The following is a 23,425-nucleotide window of genomic DNA, read 5'->3' as shown; positions in this document are numbered from 1 at the left end:
ATCTTGTTTGTAGGCATTGCATATAAAACATGTTTAAATTATTGCTTACCGTTTAAATACTTGTACTTCAGCTTACTTTAAACTATCGGTAAAAGCAATTGTTTATAACCAACAAGATTTTAAATTAATTTACTTTTTAGGTGGCACTAATAATTTTATCTCATTATTTCTTAACAACCTTGTGGATGTCTTACCTTCCTAGCGGTAATTAAAGTGTCATATAAACCGCCTTCTTACTTGGCACTAATTTATGAATATTCGTTTGCAAATAAGACATAAGCTAACCGTGTCCCAGTTGAAATGGAACTGCCTTGCTTGTCACACCGCCAACTTTTTATCTAATGTGCGTGGCTTAATTGCAATTTTCAGCCCGTGAATCGTTTAATTCGGCACAGCTTGGGTTCTACGGACAAAATAATCAGTTAGCAGTCGTCTTCGGGTTGTAAAGCCAAGAGCATCGTGAAAAATTAGTGAGTGCTATCTGTTCGAAATCTGCCAACTAAGAATTAACAATTTCTACAAACCCAACAACGCCGATAAGCAGTGGAATATAAGTGAGCTTGTGGTAAAATTGTTGATATGGATACACATTGTTGCGGTGAAAAAGACTATGGGTAAAGATTACAGATTTCAGATTACAAATTGTTTTTAGATTGGTAAAGATAGTGAGATTTCAGGCGAATGCAACATTCATGAATTATCTTAAAAAACATCATTTGATATACAAATTTTAGTTTTTTGCTACATGACGTATGTACATACATAATTGTATAAATGATTTAGGTGTATTAAAAGCATTCCTATGTACATAGGTATTTTTATATAAAAATACATTTCGTCTTAGATATTTTTATTAAATTACCTTGTCTAAAAATACCAGATTTCACATATACATAACTATATTTTATGTTTGAAGCACTATTCTATTGACTTCAGTTGTGTTTTTGATAAGTTAAATACATACATATACATGTGCACAGATCACTGCTTTTGACAATTGAGGATGTAATTCTGCAGAGATTACCATAGCTGCGTGTATATAAACATTCGTTAGGCCATTTTTGATGTCTCATAAACCTGCCTAGATAACGGCAATATTAACATACCTGCATGAGACATGCATAAACAAGCTACATATACCACTCTTCTTTTTCTATTTTGCTCTCATTTCGCTCTCTTTCATAGCTGACAAGGCAATCAGCTGATTATATCAACCTGCTCACGCACTTTTCGCCCACACAAACACTATCACTGCTGCTTTCTTCCTCCCCTCCAACCTCTTAGCACACACACACATGAACTTTACGCTCCCTGTAAATTTGCGGGTATTTCGTTTTGTTTTGCCGGCCGTAGTTCTTGGTGTTGTTGTTGCTCTTACTCGAGCATCTCTCTTTGGCTTTTATACCCTTATGAAGAATATTCGAAGATTATCACCCTTTTGAGTATTCGACTTCTAAATAAAATATTAGTTTAAACTTCAATGGGATTAAATAAACTGAGCATAATTCATGTTTAATATTTGCTTTGTTTTCTTAAGAAGTAAAGCCAAATTTAACTATGTATATATTTTACAGTTCCAAGTAAATTTAAACAAAAATTCTATTCAATCTTGTTAAGTATTTAAATAGGGAAGTCTCTTGTTTTTTACAACATTTCTTCATTATTTGTATTAATACCATCATTAAAATTCGAGCTGAAATTAAAAAGGTACTCATAATTCGGCGTGGTGATTTCGATTTCACGTTTAGTCTGCCATACATATGTATATTTCGCGTCGTCTTTTGCGATCATTCGTGTTTGAGCCGCGCTGCAGTTAACAACGCTCCCAATTCGCTCCTGAAACAATTTGCGCGTGTGCCTCTAAATATTTTAAATCGCCAACGGGAGTGTGTGTGAATAATAATAATAATAAAATAGGAAAAGCTACATTTTTCAAAGCGATTTGCGGTGGTGCGACTATAAATAGCAAACGTACAGCGAGCACGCGCCTTTTTGCTTATCAGAGTCCAAAAGACGGTAAATCTCCAGTTCCTAGCCAAAACATTAGGGGTCTAGACTGATAAGAGCTTTTTGGCCATGTGCGAAATGCGTTTTGTATCTGGGATCGTCCAGAAATTGGAAAAACACGCCTTAATGCGCGCAGTTTTGGATACTCGTAGATATATAGATGACTGATTCGTCAGCGGGCAGATTGTAGATCCATTTAGCAAGTGATTATTAAGACGCCTCGCGCCTCTTGGCACCAGTGTGAAAAAATATTACCCGAAATATGTATTACTATCTGCGGTGTATAAAAATAAATTCGATCAAAATTAATGCTAATTAACGGTTATATCTGTCTGCGATTCACCTGCCAGTCGATCCGAGATTGAGCTAAAAACAATTTCTCACCATAAGCTAATTCAATGCAAATTGATCCGGGCCTTGGCTCAAGTTCTGAAGAACCCAGCACGGCCGAGTTTCCAGTCCCAACATATTATAAACAATTACCTACCCACCCGTTGATGAAATAATAAAGAAACAAATGGGTCCACGATAATGGAGCATGCTCTTAAATTGTTTACAATACATTTCTAGTTTTACGGTTTTATTAGCGAACTCAAATTAACTCAAAAATTTGTCCTTTAAAAATATTCCGGTAAAATAATTATTGTTTGGAATATTTAAAGAACGATATCAAAATCTAACGTTTCTCAGAAAAACGTAATACCTTATATTACTTCTATTATTTTGACCACAATTGTATGTTTATTATTTAATTCAATTAGATTTTTCGTTTTGTAATTTTGAGTCATTAAGTGTAATTGAAGTGGGTCTTTAGTAATCAGAATTATTATCAAATTTCGTATTATTTTAATGGGTTTTTGTAAATCATCAAAAAATCTCTCAAGCCCCACTTGATCACGTTTCCGATGAGGATGCACGGAAAGTATATATGCATAGTATACATACTTATAAAGGCGCAGATCTCACGTAGATGGTGGTGCATAAAGTCGTAATTAAAATATTTAACTTCTTTGTTTATTATAATGGGCTTATTTCATTGAATCGTGTGCTTCATCATTTATTATGTACAGGTGGTCAAGGCTGTGAGTTCTTAAAAAAAACTTGGCTTGAATTTCACTTTTATGATTGCAGGCTAAAAAGCAGTAAGATACAAGTTAGTTTTTATAGAACACACAATTAGTACGGAAAATGAAATAAAAAAAAGTGCAATACAATTTAGCTCATATCTTACTACTAAGAAATTTGTAGTGATTTAAAATCGGCAATTTACAATTCTCCTAATTTTTCCATATTTATTACTTTTTATCTAACAAAAACGATTAAAAAATATATTTATAATTTACATACCCATGAGTTTGAGGATGTATTACCGAAATCCCGACCGTTGGCATAACTTATAGAGCCAACCTATTACATTCCATGTTGTTAAGGGATCAATCACTCCTAAAAATAGTAATTTCCATATCTTACTTGGCAACATTTACCAGTGGCAACATGGTCTCTTATCAACATCCCCATCGAATCCCCCGACTAGCGATGGTATTTTAACCCACTGGAAGCCGAGTTGTTTTCGATATTGTTTTCAAAATCGTTCTAATCGGGGTGAGATAGCGATAGGGGACGTAGTCAGCTATCTCTATCTGCTTATCGTGTGCCTCATGGGCAACAAAGTAATAAAATATTGGCAGCACAATTTGTCTGTGGCCCACTGACAATAACAGACAATAGACAATAACAGTATTGATCGAATTTTTAAATAAATCCGCTCCCTTGTGAATTAGAAATTCCAAAGGCATCGCTGACCTTGTCATCGTGTCTGAACTGGTCAAAATTGTCAGATTTTTGCTGCTGGTTGATATGAAAACAGGCCCGGGACCCGCATAGGAACAATTTTTAATTCAGTTTTAAATCTACGCAAAATCAAATGGACAACAAAAGCTGTTTGTTGCCAAATTTCATTTGTATGCAGGCAATAGTGAGAAAGAGGCAAGAAATTAAACAAGCAAACAGAATTACCTGATACCTGATTGCAAAACAAAACAAAACGCAAATGTTATTGGTCCCGAATTTTACTGCACGCCTTGCTTTTTGTTGATATTTTCCATTGATGAAGTGAGCTGTTGCATTGATCTAATTGACAATTGAGCTGTCAACTGTTGGAGCAGACTTACGATCTGGATTTTACGCCATCCAAAAAGGTCCGGATTCGAGGGTAATGAAATATTTTGAAAAAAAAGAGGTGAACAAAATTCCATGACATCACCAGGTTTTTAAAATTGATCTCTCAAAAGTCATAACACTAATTCGTAAACATGTTTATTTTTGAAAAATGGTTGATTTTGACATATGTGTGCGTGTGCTTCAGTACGTAACTGGAAAAGCGTGCAGTTCTATAGGCATTTGCTTACTGACAATTACATAGGTAGATTTATAAAGAAAATAATAGAAATTTATATATAACAATAATTACATTATAATTATAATTAATTATAACTTTAATAACTGTATTATAACTATGTAATCACTATGTAATCAAAACTGTTGTATACAAGAAGTCTTTACATAACACTAGGCAAAGATACCATGGCTTAGCGAGGTAATATTTTCCCTAAAAACTGACATTTAGTCTCTTTTTCCTTCCTTAGGTCATGCATTACCTGGTAATTAGTCTAGCCTTTTTTGGGTGTATACTTTATGGGAATGCCTTTTTAACGAGTCCAGTATACCCTACTGCTTTACGAGTAATGGGTATAGGAACTTTTAAATTAAAAGCTAAACCTAATTTTTGTTTGTAGACCTACATTCATTGACATCATTGTTTTGGGTAGTCTTCTGAACTGCCGGTTCTAATCCAATGCCACCCATATCACACCATTTTTATCTTTAGGATCACTTTGTTATATCCCCTATCAACATCAGCAACAATGAGCTTATTGAGGCTTCCCATGAATCAGTATCATTATCTGTATCTGTAGCTCTGCTTATCTGTTGTTATCTTGTGTTCGAACCTATATTCCATTGCCTCCTACCTCCCACCACCCATCTCGGATGTCGAATGAAAATAAAATTAAATTGAGGAAATGACCATTTAGTAGAACAACTGGAAAATACACGAGTATATAGTACCCATTTATACAAACAGATGTCCACGGGGTACTTATCCAAATAGTTTGTTACTACCTGCTAATCGGCGTTTCTACAATGTCTCTGCTTGAAATAAATACTATGGAAAACATTCGATTGTTTGCTGGGGTACACAATCTAGTGCCCCGAGGCGCCGCTTAGCGTTTTTATATTAAGCTTACTCGGATTCCATGTGTATCTTTATGAGGTACTAAAACAATAGATTTTATCATTTGATATATTCTAATTATACGCTATTGCTCGTGTGACAATTTGGAATGCAATTGGCGCATTTAAGAGTCGAGCCGACGGCGGGCATAAGATGTTCTAAATAGCTTTACACGTGGAAGCGACAGATATACATAAATCAGCAATCGATTTGGGTTTGTTCTGTCACTTTAAGGAAGTTTTTGTAGACAGTGAAATCATATAAAAATATTGTCTAGAAATGTATTACTATAAATAACATAAATGACCTATAATAGACACACATACTTCAAATAGAAGAGTTATATACCATAAAGGTCATTGCACGGTCCTTCATTTTTTTGATAGTCTATACGGATTAACCAAAAAGACTATTAATTACTCTACTAAAGGGCATTTAGGCAATTTAAATGACCAACCGAATGGGGAACAACCTTGGTGTTACATTGCGGCAAACAAACTGAGTGGGGGCGGCCAACAAACAATCGGTAGCTATACATATGTCCACGATCACGTAAAATTACGTCAATGTCCCAGGCGATCGGGCGATCGATTCGATGAGATACGCTGCGGTAACCACGGGTGAAGCGAGCCCATTTAGCATCTTCATTTGTATGCAACCCATCGCAGAAGCGGCAGGCGAAGCTCAAGCCCGTGCCCACATGATGGCGATCATGGTGGTGATTTGCATGCGAGGTTGGAATGGGCTGAACTGATCCCTAAATATGGCAGGTTCAGCTCGGTTCAGTGGCAGTATCGCACCAAATCGAATACGTTTGAGTATCCCCTTTGGGATTTTGAACTTGACACAGATCGGTAGGGTTTTCCAGATCGAAAGGGTAATATTTGGTGTTGGGCCGATTAATAAAAATAGGGGTTTTAAGTTCGCTGGATGTGTTAGTTGTTATCTAATGATGATGAACATGCGAATTGTAAATTTGACTTTAGGTTTATATACCTAGTGCGGTTTGTCGTCAGGTCCTGACTCCTGTCCGCCATTTTCGCATATATCAAATATTTAAGGAATCACTTTTCACTGCTCTTTCTATGCCCTTCCACAGAAAAATGCCGGTGAAGGAGATTCTCCAGCGGTGCAAGCCGATACCGCTGTACACCGTGCTGGTGCTATCGATCTGTTACTTCGTGCTCCAGCTGATCCTCAGTCACTTGACCCATGGACTCACTCTTCTGATGGCCAGTCATCACATGTTGTGTAATATTTTCGCACTCGGCGGCTGCATCATCACAATTAAGGTAAGATTTTAGGCTTTGGCTTAACAATTATTATTAAGAATATATTTGTTAAGTACAAAAATAAAGCTAGAGAGATCGCTATAGTTGCGTTCCTCGACTACGAGATACCCGTTACACAGCTAGTGGACCTTCTGAAACAATCATGGCCTGCACTAGAATCTGCATGACTTATTTCCACCTCCTTGCTTTTATAGATCCCGAGACCGAAAGTTCATACGGACGGATAGACATACCGAAAGACGAAGGGACATTGCCAGACTGACTCGGCTAGTGATTCTAATCAAGAATATACATATATACTGACTTCTGCATTTGTTACAACGAACGCTATAGTCGAGTTCTCCGACTATCTGATACCCGTTACTCAGCTAGTGGAAGTGCGAAGAGTCAACACTAACAGTTTTTGGCGGCTTGTGGCCGTTAAAGTGGGCGTGGCAAAAAGTTGTTTGGCAAATCGATAGAACTTTACAAGACTAATACAAAAATGAAAAAATATCAAAACATTTTTCAAAAGTGTGGGCGTGGCAACTTTGGGCGGTTTGTGGTCGTTAGAGTGGGCGTGGCAAAAAGTTTTTAGGCAAATCGATAGAAATTTACGAGACTAATACAAAAATGTAAAAATATCAAAACGTTTTTCAAAAGTGTGGGCGTGGCAGTTTTAGGCGGTTTGTGGGCGTTTGAGTGGGCGTGGCAACATGAATCGACAAATTTGCGCTGCTTCTATGTCTCTGGAGTCTGGATGCTGAATCTCAACTTTCTAGCTTTTATAGTTCCTGAGATCTCGACGTTCATACGGACGGACAGACGGACGGACAGACTGACGGACAGACGGACGGACGGACAGACGGACATTTCCAGATCGACTCGGCTATTGATCCTGATCAAGAGTTTTTTTTTTTTTTTAATTCCTTCTATTCCACTCGGGAACTTAGGGCTTCTACGAGAGCTTTCCATCTAACTCTATTTTGAGCTGTCTGTTTTGCACTTTCCCATGTAGTGTTTATTTGGGCTAGTTCTTGGTGAGCGGTTCTTCTCCAGGTTGCTCTTGGCCTTCCAACTCGCCTGCTTCCTTGGGGGTTCCAATCTAGTGCCATCCTCACAATGCTACTCGGGTTTCTTCTGAGAGCGTGCCCAATCCACATCCATTTTTTCTTCCTTATTTGTATATGAATCGGGGACTCGTCTGTAACGCGCCACAGTTCTGTGTTGGTTATTCTGTTTGGCCAGAATACCCCACATATGACTCTCAGGCATTTGTTGCTGAAAGCCTGTAGCTTCTGCGTCATTTTCTTCGTGGCGAGCCATGTCTCACTTCCGTATAGCAGTATGGATTTCACACACGCATTGTAGATCCTGAGCTTTGTTCGTCGGCTGATTTTTCGGTCTCTCCATATGCGGTATAGTCTCCCAAATGCTGAGCGGGCTTTGCCAAGACGACTGGAGACATCATCATCCACTCCACCACTGTTGGATATGATGGTGCCAAGGTATGGGAAACTCGTAATGAACTCGATTGGGTTCCCATTTATGTTGATGTTTCCTTGGTTGGAGTGGTTGAAGCGCATAGCTTTTGTTTTCGCTATGTTTATCTCGAGCCCTACGCTGCTGGCTATCCTGACGAGGTCGTCACTTTTCCTCTGTATGTCGCCGAGTCTGTGCGATATGAGACATATGTCGTCTGCGTAGTCCAAGTCCTCAAGGTGTCTGGTGAGGTTCCACGGTATTCCGCGCTTGGAAGAGCATACTTCGCTCATTAACTCGTCGACTACGATGTTGAAGAGGAGTGGTGACAGCGGGCATCCTTGCCGAATTCCGGTGTTCGTCTGGAAAGGTGCACTAGTTTTTCCATTGTGCAGTACCGCCAGGTTGGCATCGTCATACATCGATTTGATGATGGCGATGAGGTTTGCAGGTACTCCTTTTCTTGCAAGTGCTCGCCATATTGCTGCTCTTTCAACTGAGTCGAATGCCTTCTTGAAGTCGATAAACAGGAGGTAAAGCGGGGCTCTCCATTCCACAGCTTGCTCGGTTATTATGCGTAGTGTATTTGCCTGGTCTACGCAACTCCTGTGTGGTCTGAAGCCTGCCTGTTCGTCTCGAATTGTTGGCTCAATTTTTTCCTGGAGGCCAGTTGTTGCAGTCACTAAGGTCGCCTTTTTTGGGAAGCTTCACAATGATTCCGTTTTTCCAGGAGTCTGGCACCGTCTCGCCTTCCCATATGCGTGAGAAGTGTGGATGCAATGTTTCAGCCATTAGTTGGGTGTCAACTTGAAGCAATTCGGCTGGAATGTTGTCTTCGCCAGCTGCCCTGTTGTGCTTCAGCTTCTTTATTGCATTCACGATTTCTCTTACATTCGGGGGTGCAGAGGGTATCCTGCTACTCCCACTTGGCGGCACAACACTCCTGTAGTCTATGGCCACGTTTGGTGATGTGGTGTGGCTAATTCCCATGAAGTGTTGGCTGATCAAGAGTATAAATACTTTATATGGTCGGAAACGCTTCCTTCTGCATGTTACATACTTTTCAACGAATCTAGTTACTCTACGAGTAACGGGTATAAAAAGTTACACATTCAACACCCAATTTTTATGCGGTCATTATTTTAACAAAATTATTGTGTTGCATGTGCGGTTTGACTTATTTTGCTACCCGGCTTAACATTTTTTGGCCAGGAAATGTCGCGTGCTGGTGCAAAGTCGAAACAGATGCTGGTGCATTGAACTTTTAAAAGTCAGACCACAACAAAATGTATCGAAAACGCATTCCAAACACCTTTTTATTTTGCAAAGAACTGGTTTCGTGTGGATTTTTTATAAGTTATGGCCGAATTTTTGAAATACTTTTATCTTCTCTGCATGGGAGTTTTTCCTTTCGTTATTATTTGGCCTAATCAGTAAATTTAGTCACCGTTTACGTTGGGCTTATCATCCTATGGCTGTGTAATTACCTCCTCGAGTGTAATGCCCCTGTCTACACAGCAGGTGACATGAAATCAGGTTGATTACACGTAGTAATTGCCTCAAGTTCTCTACTCAGATACACTTTATAACAGCCGTCTGGTAAAACGGGAAAATGATAATGGGTATAAGATCTGGATAGTTAGGAATGCAGTTAAAGATGGTAGGGGATGTGAAATAACCTGCAGCCACTATATCATATAGGTTTGTTTAGTAATAATAATTAATCCACAAGTATATATCTCTAATTCTCTATTCGATTCAAGTTGATTGTAATTCAAGGTGAATACCTCCATTATCAAAATGTCCAACTGAAAATTTATGGAGCAGTCAAAGCAAATATTTTAATATTGAACGAATGCAAAAATCGTTGCCGGCATGGGAAAGCGTGCCAAGCACGTTTCGCAAAAGACAAAGACCAGGCCCAAAAACCACAGAAACCTAACCAGACATGGCCAAAAATCGCCGCTTTTCATTCGGTTCCAAACACCAGAAATCGAAAGCTTTCAAACAGTTGTCGATGTTGTAGGTGTGGACAGTTGAGTGGTCTGATTTTAAGCTTATATAATGGTGCAGACCGACAGACAGACGATCAGCGGAGCGTTTAAATAGCTGCCCACCAAAAATGTTGTAGATGGGCCAGTGCCAATTGGCTTGGAAAGCATGACGATGATTGTATTTTCCATTCGATTCTATGTATTTCTATGCCAGTGTTTTCAGGACAAGCAAGTTAATTTTGTATATACACATTAAGATTCGAATACATAATTATGTTATGCCAAATTCAAAGAGTAAATTACCTATAATAATACATCAGGGAAGAATGAACTTTACTTGAGTGCCAGCTTATAACAAATTGCCAATATTAATGTTGGATGTGAAGTCTTTCTAAGACCATCTTTAGAAACACAGCCTAAGATTTTCTAAGTAATAATGGTTAGTAATTTCTGTAAAATCGCCGTTGAAATAGTTATAACATTTTAAATATCATTGGAAATACTATTGTTTTAAAAGGTTATTTTAAAATCTGCTGATTATATTAACCAGTTTGTGTATTCGGCTTTTTCATCTTACAGCATAGTAATCAAGCACCCCAGGCGAAAAATCCTCCCACCGCCCTGACCAAAATAAGCGGCTCCGGAGTAGCTGTCGACCTAGCTGAAACGGATGCCCAAACCCGGGCCAAAAGAGAGTGTCGGGAGCAGAAGCTGCGCAATACATTTGGTTGGGCCAGGATTGATATTTTGACCATGCTGATTGTGTTCATTATCTTGGCCTCGTTATCCTTTTCGCTGGTGGTGGAAGCTCTGCAAACTTTAGTTCACATCGATCATCAGGATACGATGCATCTCCCAATACCCGTGATGATGCTGGGTTTCATCGGCCTAATCCTGAATGGACTAACATATCTGCTAATCGGTGGATACACGCTTCACCAGGGAAGCTTTCTGCACCTCACACCCGGAGGAAACGTGGTGCTGGAGCGACCCATGTCCAGCAATTTGGATCTATCCCTAACTCCGATGCAAAGACAACTCAGCAAATCACGGAACGATCATCAGTTGCGCGAGGAACTAGAGGCGGAAGTGGGTAGCGTTTACTTTGCCACCAAACGCCAGGGAGCCGTGGAAATGCTGCGGGATGTGTCCAGTACCATATTTGTGATCGTTTGTGCCGCAATCGTCTATGTGGCGGAGGACGAGCAGCATACGGCGAAGTTCATTGATCCCGTGCTCTCAATTTTCTCTTGCGTTCTGCTCGTCACGCTTAGTTATCCCTACAGTAAGTATATTTATAAAATGCCAAGAAGTGGTACATCAGTCATTATAAAACGAAATATATAATTATATATTGTGTTATCTTTTAAGTAAAATCTAAATTTATCAATTTTTTCTACAGTGAAAGAATCCTGCTTGATCCTTCTGCAAACCATTCCGGGTTCCATCGACTTGGAAATCTTTGAGCGAACCTTGGTCACTAAGTTTCCGGAGATCATTAGTTACCATGACCTGCATATATGGCAATTGGCAGCCCACCGATACGTGGCTACCATACACATTCAGTTCCAGAATCCCAAACTCTACCTCAAGATCATCGAACAGGTTCGGGCATACTTCCACGATCAGGGAATCGGAGCAGTCACAATCCAACCGGAGTTCTATCCGGCCACCAATAAGAATGCCTCAGCCTCGCTGGAATGCCTGATGCAATGCCAGGCATTGGAATGCATCGAGAAGGTTTGCTGCAGGGATTCACGCACCGATCTGCGCGAGGTTTGTGATGCTCCTAGTGGCCGAAAATCATCTTCTCCGCCCAAGTGTGTAGGCAATAGCCACGAACATAGCAGAGCGAAATCGAAGTCTTGCGCTGAGCTAAGTGCAGTGGTTGTGGAGAAGCCCAAGGAACTGTGCGCAGGCCAACTGCTAAAGGGTCAAGCTGAGCAAGTAGCAAAGTCCATGCCCAAACTTGAAGAAACTTGTGTGGATTCAACGAAAGAAGATGTAGTCGAATCAAACGGCACTCCACTTGGGCCAGCGAGCAGCGATTGAGATCCGTCCTTTAGTGTTGAATCAAGGTTAACGATTTTAGGTAGTTTTAAGTTAGTTACGAATTTGCCATATAGATATATGGATATTTAGACGTTTGACTTTTTCTTAAACGAGACGCTTAAATGCACAGGTTATACAATTTTTGTAACAAAAGTGAAAGAGAAGAATGTACAGTACCTTCTATGCCAAATCATGTTATATTTTTAATTCAGACTTCAAACTATGATTTCATTTTCACCTGAATCCGACGGACGGATTTTCACCAGACGCTATGTTCGATTCTCTCTTGTGACAAAACACCATCTAAGTTTTTCCCCCTAGTGCGGTTAGTTGAAAGTTTTTTGTTTTAAGGTACATTTACTATGTATATGTTGAACTGAATATGTACATAAGTGAAACAATTTACAAACGAAAGATTACAAAAAATATATTAACGTGACGTGTCATTAGCTAAGCCTTTTTATAAATACATGTGTATAAAAATATCTGGAGTACGCGTATTGCAGATCTTTCTTAGTAATTTTAAAGCACGCAGTCGTTTACAACAATGTTTTTTAGGGATTTTTCGGCGGGCATAAGAACATTTAACAAGGTTTCGATATTGAAACAGGTCAATTAGATAAGGCCGTAAGTAGATACAACAATTGTGATTCACACGGGAGCCCACTTGACTACTTGGCCTCGGCTCCGCCCAGATACTCCAAAGCGAAGAGCCGTATAATCAGCGCCAGGTTGTCCGTCGTCGCATAATCAATCACGCTGGCGTTATCGTCGGGCGTATGCCAGACACTGGGAAAGGGCACCGGAATAAGGTGCAAGATCGGCACATTTCGCCGCAGGAAGGGTATGTGATCGTCCTCTATGAAAGAAGACCGCATGGCCTGTGACTGGAAGTAGCGGGTGGGGTCGCGCTGGGCAACCCCACTGCTGGCATAGCGCTCTAGGAGCTGCAACCTGGCAAGACGTGTCTCCACGGACTGGAGACGCATGTACCAGGATTCGGTGTTTTCGAAGAAACTGTAGAATGCTGGATCGGGGGCCCCCAACAGATCCAGGAGCACAAGCATATCTATTCTATCCAGTTTTCCTTCATGTTGCCACTTTTTGGCCAGGTGTCGCGCTCCATAGATGGAATCCTTGGGTCCCCACTCCTTGAAAGCCTCTTCGCCATCGAAGAACAGGAGCATTAAACTCAGTTTGTTCTTCTTGAGCTCTTTAAGTTGCTCCTGGAGCACCTTGGCCAAGTTCAGCAGCATGGCACAAGGCACTGCTGAGTCAGTGGCCCCCAGGAACTCCACTTCAGGCATGTACTTGCTATCATAATGGCAGGCCAGAACCAGATATCTCTCAGCATTTGGATTTAGGGTGGCGATGATGTTGTGGAAATGCAATTTGCCTTTGATGGGAGCGTGATCATGGAAGCTATTTATTTCCACATCCCAGTTTAGATCCCTCAAACTCTGGACGATGTACTCCCGCACGATGGTATGATTTTTTGTGCCCACAACTCGGGGTATAAGGATTTTGTCAATGGCTTCCCTTAAGTGAGGTTTATCGGATAGATTGCTGTACTCCAGGAATCGGGACTCGGAAAGCTCGCTGGGATTGTAGGATTTCTGTTGAAGGTAGAAGAAAGCACATATTGAGCATGCAGTTGGTTTAGCTGGATTACCCTCTAGTGACCTGTGTTCTTCCCACGAGATTATCCTCCAGGGAAGAGGATTCCCTCATCAAGGTGGCTATCAAAGCCGTCTGCACGCACAGCGTCCACATTCTAGCGGTTCGATGTAGCATATTTCAACGACTGACTCGAGACTACGTGGCTGGGTGTTTTTGTTTGAAGGTGGGATGGTTTTGCCCCAACAGGTGGTTGCGGTCAAAAGCGGCACGTTTGTAAAAAGTTCAAAGGTTGTCCGGCTGCGGCACTATTTTGCAGCGCACTCCGGCGTGTGCTTAAGAGTCTTTGCCGAGTCTAGTAATTTATCATATTGGCCAATTTTTACGGCCGACTTGTAAGGCACAGAACAACAAAAAATGGGCGTCGCAAAGGGGGTCAAATTAAAATGTCGATGAAAATACCACTTCTTATAAGTATCGCTCGTTGCGGGTGTCCGATTTTGAATTCCTATTTGTTTCCCCTCAACAGGTAACTACACTTCTCTTAAAAATCATTTAATTTCTTTGTTTACTCCTCAGCAAGAAGTGGTTTTGTTTACGCTTATGATAATTTGAACAGCTGTTTGGCTTTTAAAGCGGGTGGCAGCACCAGTCACTATCAGGTGGCACCCTCATAAAGCCGAATCAGCGGCGCAGGCAAGATTCAGTAACCGGGGATTTTAGGCAATAGTTACAATTTAAATATTGAGTTCAATAGCCTCTCGCTCTACACAAATGTTCTTTTCATTTTAAACTCAAAAAAGGTCTATTTGTAGCTCTAATCAAAAAATAGAAAGCAAGTTTATTGATGTAATTAAGTCCCCGAATTATGCCAACCTGAACGAATTCTCGAGCCACCCCTTTTAAATAGAAAGTCGAGTAAATATATCTTTTAAGTAACCTTAGAAATATCCACCAGTTCAAAGCAAGCGCCTAGATTGTAGATTTTTTTGCGGGGCCTCGGCAGCAATCTCTTGACGGCCTCCATCAGGGAATAGTTTCTGAGAAGCACACGCATTTCACTTATTTATGTATATTTTTAATACAAATTATGCACACAGAACACTACACAACACGTTTTCCACGCTGTTATCGAAACTTATGCAATGAAAACGATTACACACGGTTTACAGGCGACTTTCTTCTCCCTCGCTGGCATGTAAACAATTGTATCTATGTATGTATATGTACATGTATATAGCATGTATGTACAAGAGTGCTCTACCGACTTAAAGTTAATGGAAATGGGGTAACAGTCCGGGGTAGATGAGGATTAGTCCGTCTTTGAGGCCTTGGAACCGGGAGCCCCGAAGTAGGCCCTGTAAATATAGAGGCCCAGGGCGATGTGCAATGCAACGACCGCTCCCACGGCGGATGCTATGTTCACTTTAACTTCGGAAATGTCGAGGAATTGATCCAGAACGAAGCCCTTCAGCACGAAGAAGGTCAGCACGGGCAGGAAAACGATGAGCATGCAGTAGAAGAGCACTGTCTTGAAGGAACTGTAGTCCTGCGAGTCCTTGATATCCAAAATAAACAAGGGATTAGCTAGCCGGCAATTGGAGCCATCATGTTACATACGTGCGACTGCTGGCGGGTTTGTTTCGGCGCCCCTCCATTGCCACCGGCGGCCTTCTTGTTCTTGGTCGACATATTTCCAGTTAAATAGAATACGGCTTAATTGAAAAATCAGTAATTTCTTTTAATTTCTGGTTTTGCTTTGGCCTGCCATTCGGTTATCAGAAATATTTGACAAATCACAAATCACATGATAAAGTGGTAGTACCGTGCAAGCAATACCAATATACTGAAAAATACTGCTACTATTCGATTTATCGTTGGTTTCGTTTTATTAAACATTTTACTTCTACACGTTTTTAAAGATTTCTTTTGCAAATATTCTATTATTTGGAATAAAGTTATGAACATTTTTTTTAAATATATACATTTAAATATACCTTAAATTTTATTATTAAAGAAATTTATTATTAATTTTCATGGTCAAAACTGAGATTCAGCATGGAGTCTATGAACTAAGTAATTTATACCTTCGTTCATAATAAAATGTGTACTATTTCTGCGACCACAGCTGTATAATCGCTGCTTCTCTAGTATTTTTCTCCAGGGCCGCACGCCATATTGTGACATCAGCAGTGTGGTCACACTGGAGCGAAAGGAAAACAAAAAAGCAATCGTGAATCGAAAGGCGCACGCGGCAAAATGTAAAACTTGCTTATTGGTTTATTTTTAACAGTTGCCGTCACCGCATTTACAGTCGCATTTTGGCCGATTGCTCGCGCGCCTCGCTTGCGTGTGTTAATTTAATTTTTTCAGCCATTTTAGCAACTGCTGCGTAGACTCGGCGGTTATTAAGCCGACAGAGCCAGCAAAATCCATATTGCATACAAATACGATTACAATTCGGGAAAAAATACGCGCCTGCAGTTTGCGGAACGATTTCGTACAGTACAGTACTCACGCAAAGGCGCGTTTGTTCCGAATTTACTGTACTCGCTTTTCGATTTTTGGGGAAATTCCACTGCAGCTGGCGCGCGATGGTTTTGACGAATTTCGAGTGCTGGGCACATGGTGATCCGTCGTCGTCGGCCGCCACTTTCGAAACCGGAGCGGTGCGTCCTTCGATGGATCCGTTCAATCCACGTGCCGTAACCTTTATGACCGACGCCAACAACAATAGCGATGGCAATCACCTTGTGGGACAACCGATGGCGGCCGGCCTTCCCCAGGAAGTCCTGCGCTGCAAGAAGCGCCTAAATCCAGCTCATAATCCTGTCGGGGATCTGGACACGGACCAACCGGTGTACACCAAGAGATGTCGCTACGACGAGTCCGACTTGGCTGCCCAGTACTGCAATGGTAAGTAGCGCTATTCCAAATGCAAGCTACAATTAGGCGCGAGCAGGTTATTAAAAATGATCAAACTGTTTATGTGTTTTATTATGTATATTTAACTTCAACAATTGCGCATAGAATCTTATTTTCCGAGTAAATATATTTGTCGTTGAGCGGCTTTTTAAAATTTAACTTGAGCTATTGGTAAGCAGTTCCAGAAAACAATATGAAATATGTATATATTAATATATTATTCTCAATGGTTTACTATTAATGTTGGCATTTTCATGGTGTCTCAAACTTTTTTGAAATTTAAACTTTAGTTTTTAAAGAGTATTGAAGGCATTTTTACGCAATTGAATTTAAAAGCCGGAACACACCAAATGATTAAAGCTGTAATTTTCGTTTATAGTCTTTCGACCTTGGCTCTTATGCCAGCGCATTTAATTGTCGTTCCGTGAAAGTGGCGTAAAACTTGTAAATTTACACAATTATCTCTGACCTTGCGGCCCATTTATTTTTCCTTTTGGCTCCCGGTGACCTGTGTTATCAGTTTTCATTTATTCGGTGCAATTCGGTCTATCTCTGACATACAGAAGGTACCGGACTCGAAACGATAAGCACTTGACAGCCGCTTAAAATTTAGCAAAGAGAAACCGGTTTGACTAAGTCATTATATGCACAAATAAATTCATACATATATCGGTGTGTTTGCCCGACTAAGCAAAACACACGAGGGGAAGTTGGGGATAAACTGAAGGGGCTGGGGAGATGACTGGGTCAACGGAGTGTTACGATTCTTCTTTACACCGCCAGTTTAATCAATCTGCATTCGCAAAAGTGTTCCAACAATAGAAGAAAACAAAGGGAGAAGACAGTGTGGGAGTAAATATATACAGCCGGTAAAAAAATGTGTATATCTCCGCGAGTGAATCAATAATCTATACGCTTTCAGTGGGTATAGTCGCTTTCTACATGAGTTTTGGCCATATATATATATACACAGGTAATTTGCTTTTGTGCACGTCTTACTTCAATATCTATTAAAATATATTATTTATGGTTTACAAAATTGTAAATATTTTCTATTGAAATTATGACTATTTTTGAGTAAGTGTTGTTAATCTGTCCACTCAGTTTTGCCTTCGTAACCTTATAGTTTCCGATTGTATTGATAAGGTATATGCCCAAACAAAAAGTGAAAAAAACGAACTAACGAAGATAAGAAATGACAACACACTGCTCTGCTTCGAATTGGTTATAAATAAACGATCGGTAATTGGGCCAAGCATTGATAGTGTCAACGTGTAGAGTTGCATTGCCGTTGCACTGAGAAAAAATGGGGTATAGAGCTTAATTTATACTTAAAACTTTTCGTAATGTAGTTGATTAGATGACTATTATTATATTATAAAACCTTATATGTGTAATGCCACTTACTGATCGGTTTCTTGCCTTGCAGATTTCTTTTCGTTGCCTGCCACACAAATAATCGGAACACAGGCCTCTTTGATGGATTACGAGATGCAGGCCACCGGCGGCATGATGATGGAATCGGAGACGAGTTTTCCAGCACAGCAACATCAACAGCCACATCCACAGCAGCAGCACCATCAACGCTTTCATCAGCATTATCAAGGTCATTTGCATCGCGCTAACCGTGATGTGAGTCGTTGCATGATGTCGCACATGATTTAGGGGCCTTCTTTCACTTAAAACGTAAAATGTATATAACCCAAAACATGTACTCTAGCTGAGAAAAGCGCACAAGAAACACATGCAACAGTTCACCGAGCGACGCGTCTCTCTTTATTTGCTAAACAGCCGACAATGTATCCAAAAATGTTGGCATATTACTCAGAAACCAAATTTACCCAAACAAGCAATTGAATTGAAAACACCCGCAATGCACATACTTACCATATACCAAAAATTAAAATTTGTAAAAATAACAATCAGCAAACGACTCAGCCAATAAGTATTCCGTATAAATTGTTAAACTCACATACCATTGTACAAACAACAGCTTAGTCGAACATTTACAGCGGTTATAAACTGTACTTAATTGCCTAAAGAATTGAAATACTAATTTCAATGCGTAATAGTAAGACCTGCGAAACTTTGCAATCAGAATATACAAAAGCAATATATTTTAAGTGAAATGTTCAATCAGCCTGGAGCGATTGCTTGGAGACTTCACAAAGTGTATTTAATATGTGAAGTTGGCTGATCTGCAACAATAGTCGTAAATTTATTTGTAAGGTGTACTACCATAAGTTCAAATCATTATCAACATATGCTATAGGTATATTGATGACTTAGTACCTTAAGACCGCGGTAAACACTTTTTTGTTTTATCAATTTTTGCACTCATATATTTGCAATAAACTCAACAGCTACCACCGATTTTAATATAAATTCTTTTGAACTCCAACGATATTTTTATATACATCTCCTTGTTTCATTAAAATCGAAGTTAAAGCTAAAGCTAAAGTTGTTGGAGAAAGAAACTCAGCCAACTTTAAAACAGCAACAAATAAAGAACATGATGAAAACACTTTGTGGAAGATCCCAACGGCAAACGTGAAAAGCCAAGCTAGCGACCGTAATTGATAGACAACTCTCCAATCTGCTCGTTTACAGAATCCGCAGAGCAACGAGTGCCGCCCTTGCAGCAAAAGTCAAGAAAATCTAAAGATGCTGTTGGCAAAATCAAATTAAAGCCGATAGGCAGCGAAGTCGAAGCGGACTTGTATATAGCCACACACGGCGGTAGTTTGCATCACTTTCGTGGGCTCGGCGGTTCGGAGCTAGAGGAGTCTGATATATGATAAAATGACTCGGAACAAGCACTGTACATCCTAACCTAAGTTGTAATATAAGCTGTCACAAACTGTCGCAAACAAAAGGTGCTTACCCATAGTATTTGAGTTCAAATAAACTAAACCATAAGCTATCGTGCGAAACTCACATCAAAAATGAAGTATTCCATGCGGTGAAGAAGTAATGGAGTTGTGTGATCACATCACAGTTTTCCTTTCCAATAAATGCCTTACTGTATTTTAAAAGGTAACGGTACAGTGGTTTGTGTTGCTATTCACTAGATAAATGCAGTGTTAAATGCGATTGAATTTCATTACTTAGCAATACTAGATGCGGTTGTTTGATCCCACGTTTTAGATCTGCAGAGTTTGCTGCTCTGGCTGCACATTGATGTAGTTATCCTGCACGTCCTTGATCATGAAATCCACCAGGTTGACCAGGTCGTACTTGTGCTGCCAGTGCCAGTCCCTCCGCGCATCAGAGTCATCAAACACCTGCGGCCAGGCATCTGCGATCAACTGGCGGCTATCCGGCTTGTAAGTCACGTGCAGATTGGGCACGTGCTTGCCCAGCTGGGCGAACAGCTCCTCGGGAGTGAAGGACATGGCGGTAACGTTGTAGACGCGGCGCTTTAGCTGCTCATTGGGTGCACGCATGAACTCCAGGAGAGCTCTAATGGGAGAGATCATTGATAGCATGGAACTGAATAATTACAATGCTCTATTTACTCACCGCAAACAATCTTCAATATACATCATGGGCAGTCTTGTGTCAGGACGCAGGTAGCAGGTGTACTTTCCATGTCGCAGGGCTTCATGGAAAACGGCCACTGCGTAATCTGAAAAGTTAAACCAAAAATTCGAATCCTTTGATTTGATTCGCTTATGCGTATACGTAATTTTATAAGAATGCAAAGGAAATTAATGCACACTAGCTTTCCCTATAGTGTAATGAGCATTATGACTGCACTCATGAGTGAAAGCATTGTAGAGGTAAACAGCGAGGAGACTTAGACAATCTTAAAGTTAATCAGTTTAATCAGAGGAAAAGTTAATATGGGTCACTAGGTTTGCGGCACCCACTGCATGCTGTACGAATTATGGCCATTGTCATGCTCTTTGATTATCATAAACTATCGTCAATTGAGGCATTTATAATACGAAATTGGATTAAATAAAGCTTGAAGTGCGGTTGACGACATGGTTTCAATGGATATCTCGAAGAAATTTCCCTGAAGATTGATGTGCTTGAGTCCTCCTAGAAATGATCGGTGATTAAATACCTGTGGTGCCTCCGCCCGGCGGATCACTGGAAATCACTCCGGGGAAGCGCAGGCATCTGAAGTCCAGTCCAAACTTGTGGTAGTAATATTCGCCAATTAGCTCGGCGTGCACCTTGGAAACGCCGTAAATAGTGCGCGGCCGTTGGATCTGCGGAACTGGGTTCTTAATATCGAACAAACTTCTGGCTGGGAAGTGGTGGACCTACCGTAACATTGGGCGTGGGATTGCGCGGACTGTCGGGGCCGAAAGCTCCGATTGTGCTTGGTACGAAGATGCGGAGCTTGTACTGCTTCGCCAGTTCGATGACGTTGTGAACACCCTCGATGTTGACCCTGTGATGGGACTGGTATTAGTGGGTATGCTTACTAATGAAAAGGTATAAGGGCTATTATGCAATAAGAGGCGTAGGATTGGGCAGGACTTTACTTTTTTGCGAAGGATATAGGATCAGATTTACTTATAATGATTGGAACTCGAAACTGGTATTTAATAGATATCTTACCGCACAGCCAGTGGAACGTTTTGTTCCCCCACTGCACTCAGTAGAGCCGAGAAGTGGATCAGCCAGTCGATACGATGGTCCACAACGATCTTCTGGAGGCCCTTAAAGTCCAGGATGTCGGCAAAAATGTAGGGACCATTCTCCAGGACCGACTGACTGGGCTTTATAATGTCCGAGAGAATCACATTGTGGCTACCATACTGCGTCCGCAGAAGTTTGGCGCATTCGATTCCCAACTGACCCAAGCCACCTGAAAAAAATTAGTACGTCTGTTACATTTCGATTGCATTGAAACTGCTAACTAAATCTCACTGCGCCATACACATATATCATAGCATTCTTTCAGGCTTCACAGTTTTTAGGCCAACATTTTGATAAATCAATCGTGTTGGGTCGCCTTATAATAAGGACATTAGTTTCACCATGCAGAGGTATAGGGAATATATAATATTTGGAGCTACAAGTCGCCAGACTTAATAAAACTGTTCAGCAAACTAGGATCTCAACCGCATTTATATGGCACTGGTTTAGTTTCAAAGCACTTGGATTGTTGAACACTTGGATGCCTTGCTTAGATTGTAAACGAAAGTAAAAAAAGCGCCGTAGTTTCAATATTATATTATTTTCTTGAGGTTATATTTGCTGACGCTATTACTGATAACTATGAAACACAGATCCTATTGGGCATACAACGGATGTAAAACTGGAAAAAAAATGTTACAAAATATTCAAAAGCATGTATGAACTGTACGTGGTGTTGATTACTTTTAGTTACGCGTGTCCACCATTTGAAAAAATAATAAATCTTCTCCGACCGCCCTTGAACGCGGTTAAATATAGCAGATCCACGTGGCACGGCGACTGACCTGTGATGAGAATTTTGGGTGGCCTACTCTCGCGAGGAACCTGGTGAAACGCACGAGGCTGGAGGAACTGGCTAGCGATCGGGGCTATCCTGGGAATCGGAATGGGAGTGGGAGCTGGGGCCAAAGCCAGGCTGGCGAGGCATTTGCGAAACATTTTCCGGGCTGGTCTCTCGATTCGCGACGAGCGCTGCCAGCGAGCTACGATTTTGAACTGATTTCGAAATTTGCAAAATATTTTTCAGCAGGCCCTCAACATAGCACTTTATTTCCGCTATATGTTTCGTACGTATATATCGCCTGAGCTCTCGGATCCCGTCGGCTCCAATCGTCTCGTCTGGTCGCTTAGTTACTTAGTCAATTGGGTTAGTGAGTGTTAGTTGGCAGCCAGTCAAATTCATTATGAGATGGGGATGGGGATGGGAATGGAAATGGGAATTGTCGCCATGGCGCACCGATTTTGTTTGGGGCCCCGGCGAGATTCAATAAAAACGAAAGCAAATTATATGGAGGAGGCCCGCCAATTGACAACAACAACAACTGTGACAGTCGCCTCAGTTGGGTGGCTTTCCTTTTCCGTGGCGGGCATGCCTAAATCTGTGCAAATACATCATATATGTACACATGTTGCGTGGGGCGGGTGGTTATGCAAGCTCAGTCGGGATCTACAGGGTGCCCTTTAGCCGGGTGCTTGGACAGGCCCCTCTTTTCTAGGGGGCCAATTCAGGCGGTGTGCCTATGTCGATGACTCGAAGGCTCTTTACCCATCAATAGACCTTCCTTAGCATAAAGCTATTGTAACCCAAGAAAGTATTTTCTGTTACTCTAAATATGTGGCTAAGCAGACGTAATTACTTGTTTTTAAATGGAATCCCAGCAAACAAATCATACAACAGTATAACTATTACTAACATACACATACCATGGAAGATGCCACAGAAAGAAGATCGTCCGATCCTAATGATAAGTGATCCCTTCATGTGCCGCAAATCAAATTAACCTTGGATGGAACTCAGTGCGAAATTAAGTTTCGCTGACAGTGAACTGAAACCCCTCGGCGGGGGTCAGTCTGAAATGGATTTCAATTAGCGGGTATGACATGTTAATCCGAGTTTAAATCGAACACGTGGAGTGTGCAGATAGTAAAGTGCAATGAATTAGCACTGGGTGAGATGACTGACTAGTTTCCGTGGTGGTCTTATCGTCTGGTTGCAGTGGGGTGCAAAATGGCCCTGACAACTGCATGACGCATAAAGATGGATTGGCTCGGGGAAAATGTAGTAAATATTATGCATATACTCGTAGAACTAAAAATATTTTTATATTTGTGCCTGACAAGAGAAAAAC

The 23,425-nt window shown here is 40.8% G+C and overlaps 5 protein-coding genes across 12 annotated transcripts; 2 read left to right on the top strand and 3 right to left on the bottom strand.

Moving 5' to 3' along the window:
* Positions 1-430: 430 nt before the first annotated feature.
* LOC122618247 (zinc transporter 1) lies at positions 431-12,583 on the top strand. Of its 4 annotated transcripts, none has more exons than XM_043794538.1 (4): positions 431-554; positions 6,399-6,591; positions 10,626-11,331; positions 11,449-12,583. In XM_043794538.1, exons 2-4 carry the CDS (start codon positions 6,403-6,405, stop codon positions 12,096-12,098), a joined length of 1,545 nt encoding a protein of 514 aa, XP_043650473.1. In that variant the 5' UTR covers positions 431-554; positions 6,399-6,402; the 3' UTR covers positions 12,099-12,583. The 4 variants fall into 4 exon arrangements, with proteins under 4 accessions (XP_043650473.1, XP_043650471.1, XP_043650472.1 ...); XM_043794536.1 differs by having other exon boundaries at positions 477-614; XM_043794537.1 differs by lacking the exon at positions 431-554 and adding an exon at positions 1,808-2,016.
* Positions 12,584-12,758: 175 nt separating this feature from the next.
* On the bottom strand, positions 12,759-14,781 carry LOC122618251 (glutaminyl-peptide cyclotransferase). Of its 2 annotated transcripts, none has more exons than XM_043794544.1 (2): positions 14,656-14,781; positions 12,759-13,714 (listed from the first exon to the last, which is right to left on the bottom strand). In XM_043794544.1, the coding sequence occupies exons 1-2, from the start codon at positions 14,770-14,772 to the stop codon at positions 12,770-12,772; spliced, it is 1,062 nt and encodes a 353-aa protein (XP_043650479.1). In that variant the 5' UTR covers positions 14,773-14,781; the 3' UTR covers positions 12,759-12,769. The 2 variants fall into 2 exon arrangements, with proteins under 2 accessions (XP_043650479.1, XP_043650481.1); XM_043794546.1 differs by lacking the exon at positions 14,656-14,781 and adding an exon at positions 13,782-14,339.
* LOC122618253 (vacuolar ATPase assembly integral membrane protein VMA21 homolog) lies at positions 14,772-15,523 on the bottom strand. The gene is made up of 2 exons (XM_043794549.1): positions 15,336-15,523; positions 14,772-15,273 (listed from the first exon to the last, which is right to left on the bottom strand). Exons 1-2 carry the CDS (start codon positions 15,405-15,407, stop codon positions 15,028-15,030), a joined length of 318 nt encoding a protein of 105 aa, XP_043650484.1. The 5' UTR covers positions 15,408-15,523; the 3' UTR covers positions 14,772-15,027.
* A 395-nt stretch (positions 15,524-15,918) lies between these two features.
* LOC122618252 lies at positions 15,919-19,510 on the top strand. Of its 2 annotated transcripts, none has more exons than XM_043794547.1 (3): positions 15,919-16,631; positions 18,070-18,246; positions 19,251-19,510. In XM_043794547.1, the coding sequence occupies exons 1-3, from the start codon at positions 16,310-16,312 to the stop codon at positions 19,436-19,438; spliced, it is 687 nt and encodes a 228-aa protein (XP_043650482.1). In that variant the 5' UTR covers positions 15,919-16,309; the 3' UTR covers positions 19,439-19,510. The 2 variants fall into 2 exon arrangements, with proteins under 2 accessions (XP_043650482.1, XP_043650483.1); XM_043794548.1 differs by having other exon boundaries at positions 15,920-16,631; positions 18,070-18,272.
* Positions 19,511-19,644: 134 nt separating this feature from the next.
* Positions 19,645-23,102, bottom strand: LOC122618250 (L-threonine 3-dehydrogenase, mitochondrial). 3 transcript variants are annotated; one of them, XM_043794542.1, is made up of 6 exons: positions 23,001-23,102; positions 21,216-21,465; positions 20,919-21,045; positions 20,713-20,860; positions 20,163-20,268; positions 19,645-20,102 (listed from the first exon to the last, which is right to left on the bottom strand). In XM_043794542.1, the coding sequence occupies exons 1-6, from the start codon at positions 23,056-23,058 to the stop codon at positions 19,784-19,786; spliced, it is 1,008 nt and encodes a 335-aa protein (XP_043650477.1). In that variant the 5' UTR covers positions 23,059-23,102; the 3' UTR covers positions 19,645-19,783. The 3 variants fall into 3 exon arrangements, with proteins under 3 accessions (XP_043650477.1, XP_043650476.1, XP_043650478.1); XM_043794541.1 differs by lacking the exon at positions 23,001-23,102 and adding an exon at positions 22,082-22,292; XM_043794543.1 differs by lacking the exon at positions 23,001-23,102 and adding an exon at positions 21,538-21,891.
* Positions 23,103-23,425: the final 323 nt, after the last annotated feature.

The sequence above is a fragment of the Drosophila teissieri genome, chromosome 3L (genome assembly GCF_016746235.2).
Source record: "Drosophila teissieri strain GT53w chromosome 3L, Prin_Dtei_1.1, whole genome shotgun sequence".
In the NCBI taxonomy this organism is placed as follows: Eukaryota; Metazoa; Arthropoda; class Insecta; order Diptera; family Drosophilidae; genus Drosophila; species Drosophila teissieri.
Note: the sequence above shows the minus strand (reverse complement) of the source record. Positions and strands in the feature narration are given on the sequence as shown.

What these genes read in the sequence shown, in the direction of transcription:
- LOC122618247 (XM_043794536.1), top strand. Translation starts at nt 580, where the DNA reads ATGGATACACATTGTTGCGGTGAAAAAGACTATGG. An exon ending in TGCGGTGAAAAAGACTATGG is followed by an intron (nt 615 to 6,398) that starts GTAAAGATTACA and finishes GCCCTTCCACAG; the next exon opens with AAAAATGCCGGTGAAGGAGA. An exon ending in CACGCTTAGTTATCCCTACA is followed by an intron (nt 11,332 to 11,448) that starts GTAAGTATATTT and finishes TTTTTTCTACAG; the next exon opens with TGAAAGAATCCTGCTTGATC.
- LOC122618251 (XM_043794544.1), bottom strand. Translation starts at nt 14,772, where the DNA reads ATGCGTGTGCTTCTCAGAAACTATTCCCTGATGGAGGCCGTCAAGAGA. An exon ending in AACTGGTGGATATTTCTAAG is followed by an intron (nt 13,715 to 14,655) that starts GTTACTTAAAAG and finishes TACCTTCAACAG; the next exon opens with AAATCCTACAATCCCAGCGA.
- LOC122618253 (XM_043794549.1), bottom strand. Translation starts at nt 15,407, where the DNA reads ATGTCGACCAAGAACAAGAAGGCCGCCGGTGGCAATGGAGGGGCGCCG. An exon ending in AAACCCGCCAGCAGTCGCAC is followed by an intron (nt 15,274 to 15,335) that starts GTATGTAACATG and finishes TTGGATATCAAG; the next exon opens with GACTCGCAGGACTACAGTTC.
- LOC122618252 (XM_043794547.1), top strand. Translation starts at nt 16,310, where the DNA reads ATGGTTTTGACGAATTTCGAGTGCTGGGCACATGGTGATCCGTCGTCG. An exon ending in GGCTGCCCAGTACTGCAATG is followed by an intron (nt 16,632 to 18,069) that starts GTAAGTAGCGCT and finishes CTTGCCTTGCAG; the next exon opens with ATTTCTTTTCGTTGCCTGCC. An exon ending in CTTTCATCAGCATTATCAAG is followed by an intron (nt 18,247 to 19,250) that starts GTCATTTGCATC and finishes GCTCGTTTACAG; the next exon opens with AATCCGCAGAGCAACGAGTG.
- LOC122618250 (XM_043794541.1), bottom strand. Translation starts at nt 22,235, where the DNA reads ATGTTTCGCAAATGCCTCGCCAGCCTGGCTTTGGCCCCAGCTCCCACT. An exon ending in AACGTTCCACTGGCTGTGCG is followed by an intron (nt 21,046 to 21,215) that starts GTAAGATATCTA and finishes GTCCCATCACAG; the next exon opens with GGTCAACATCGAGGGTGTTC. An exon ending in TATATTGAAGATTGTTTGCG is followed by an intron (nt 20,103 to 20,162) that starts GTGAGTAAATAG and finishes CTCTCCCATTAG; the next exon opens with AGCTCTCCTGGAGTTCATGC.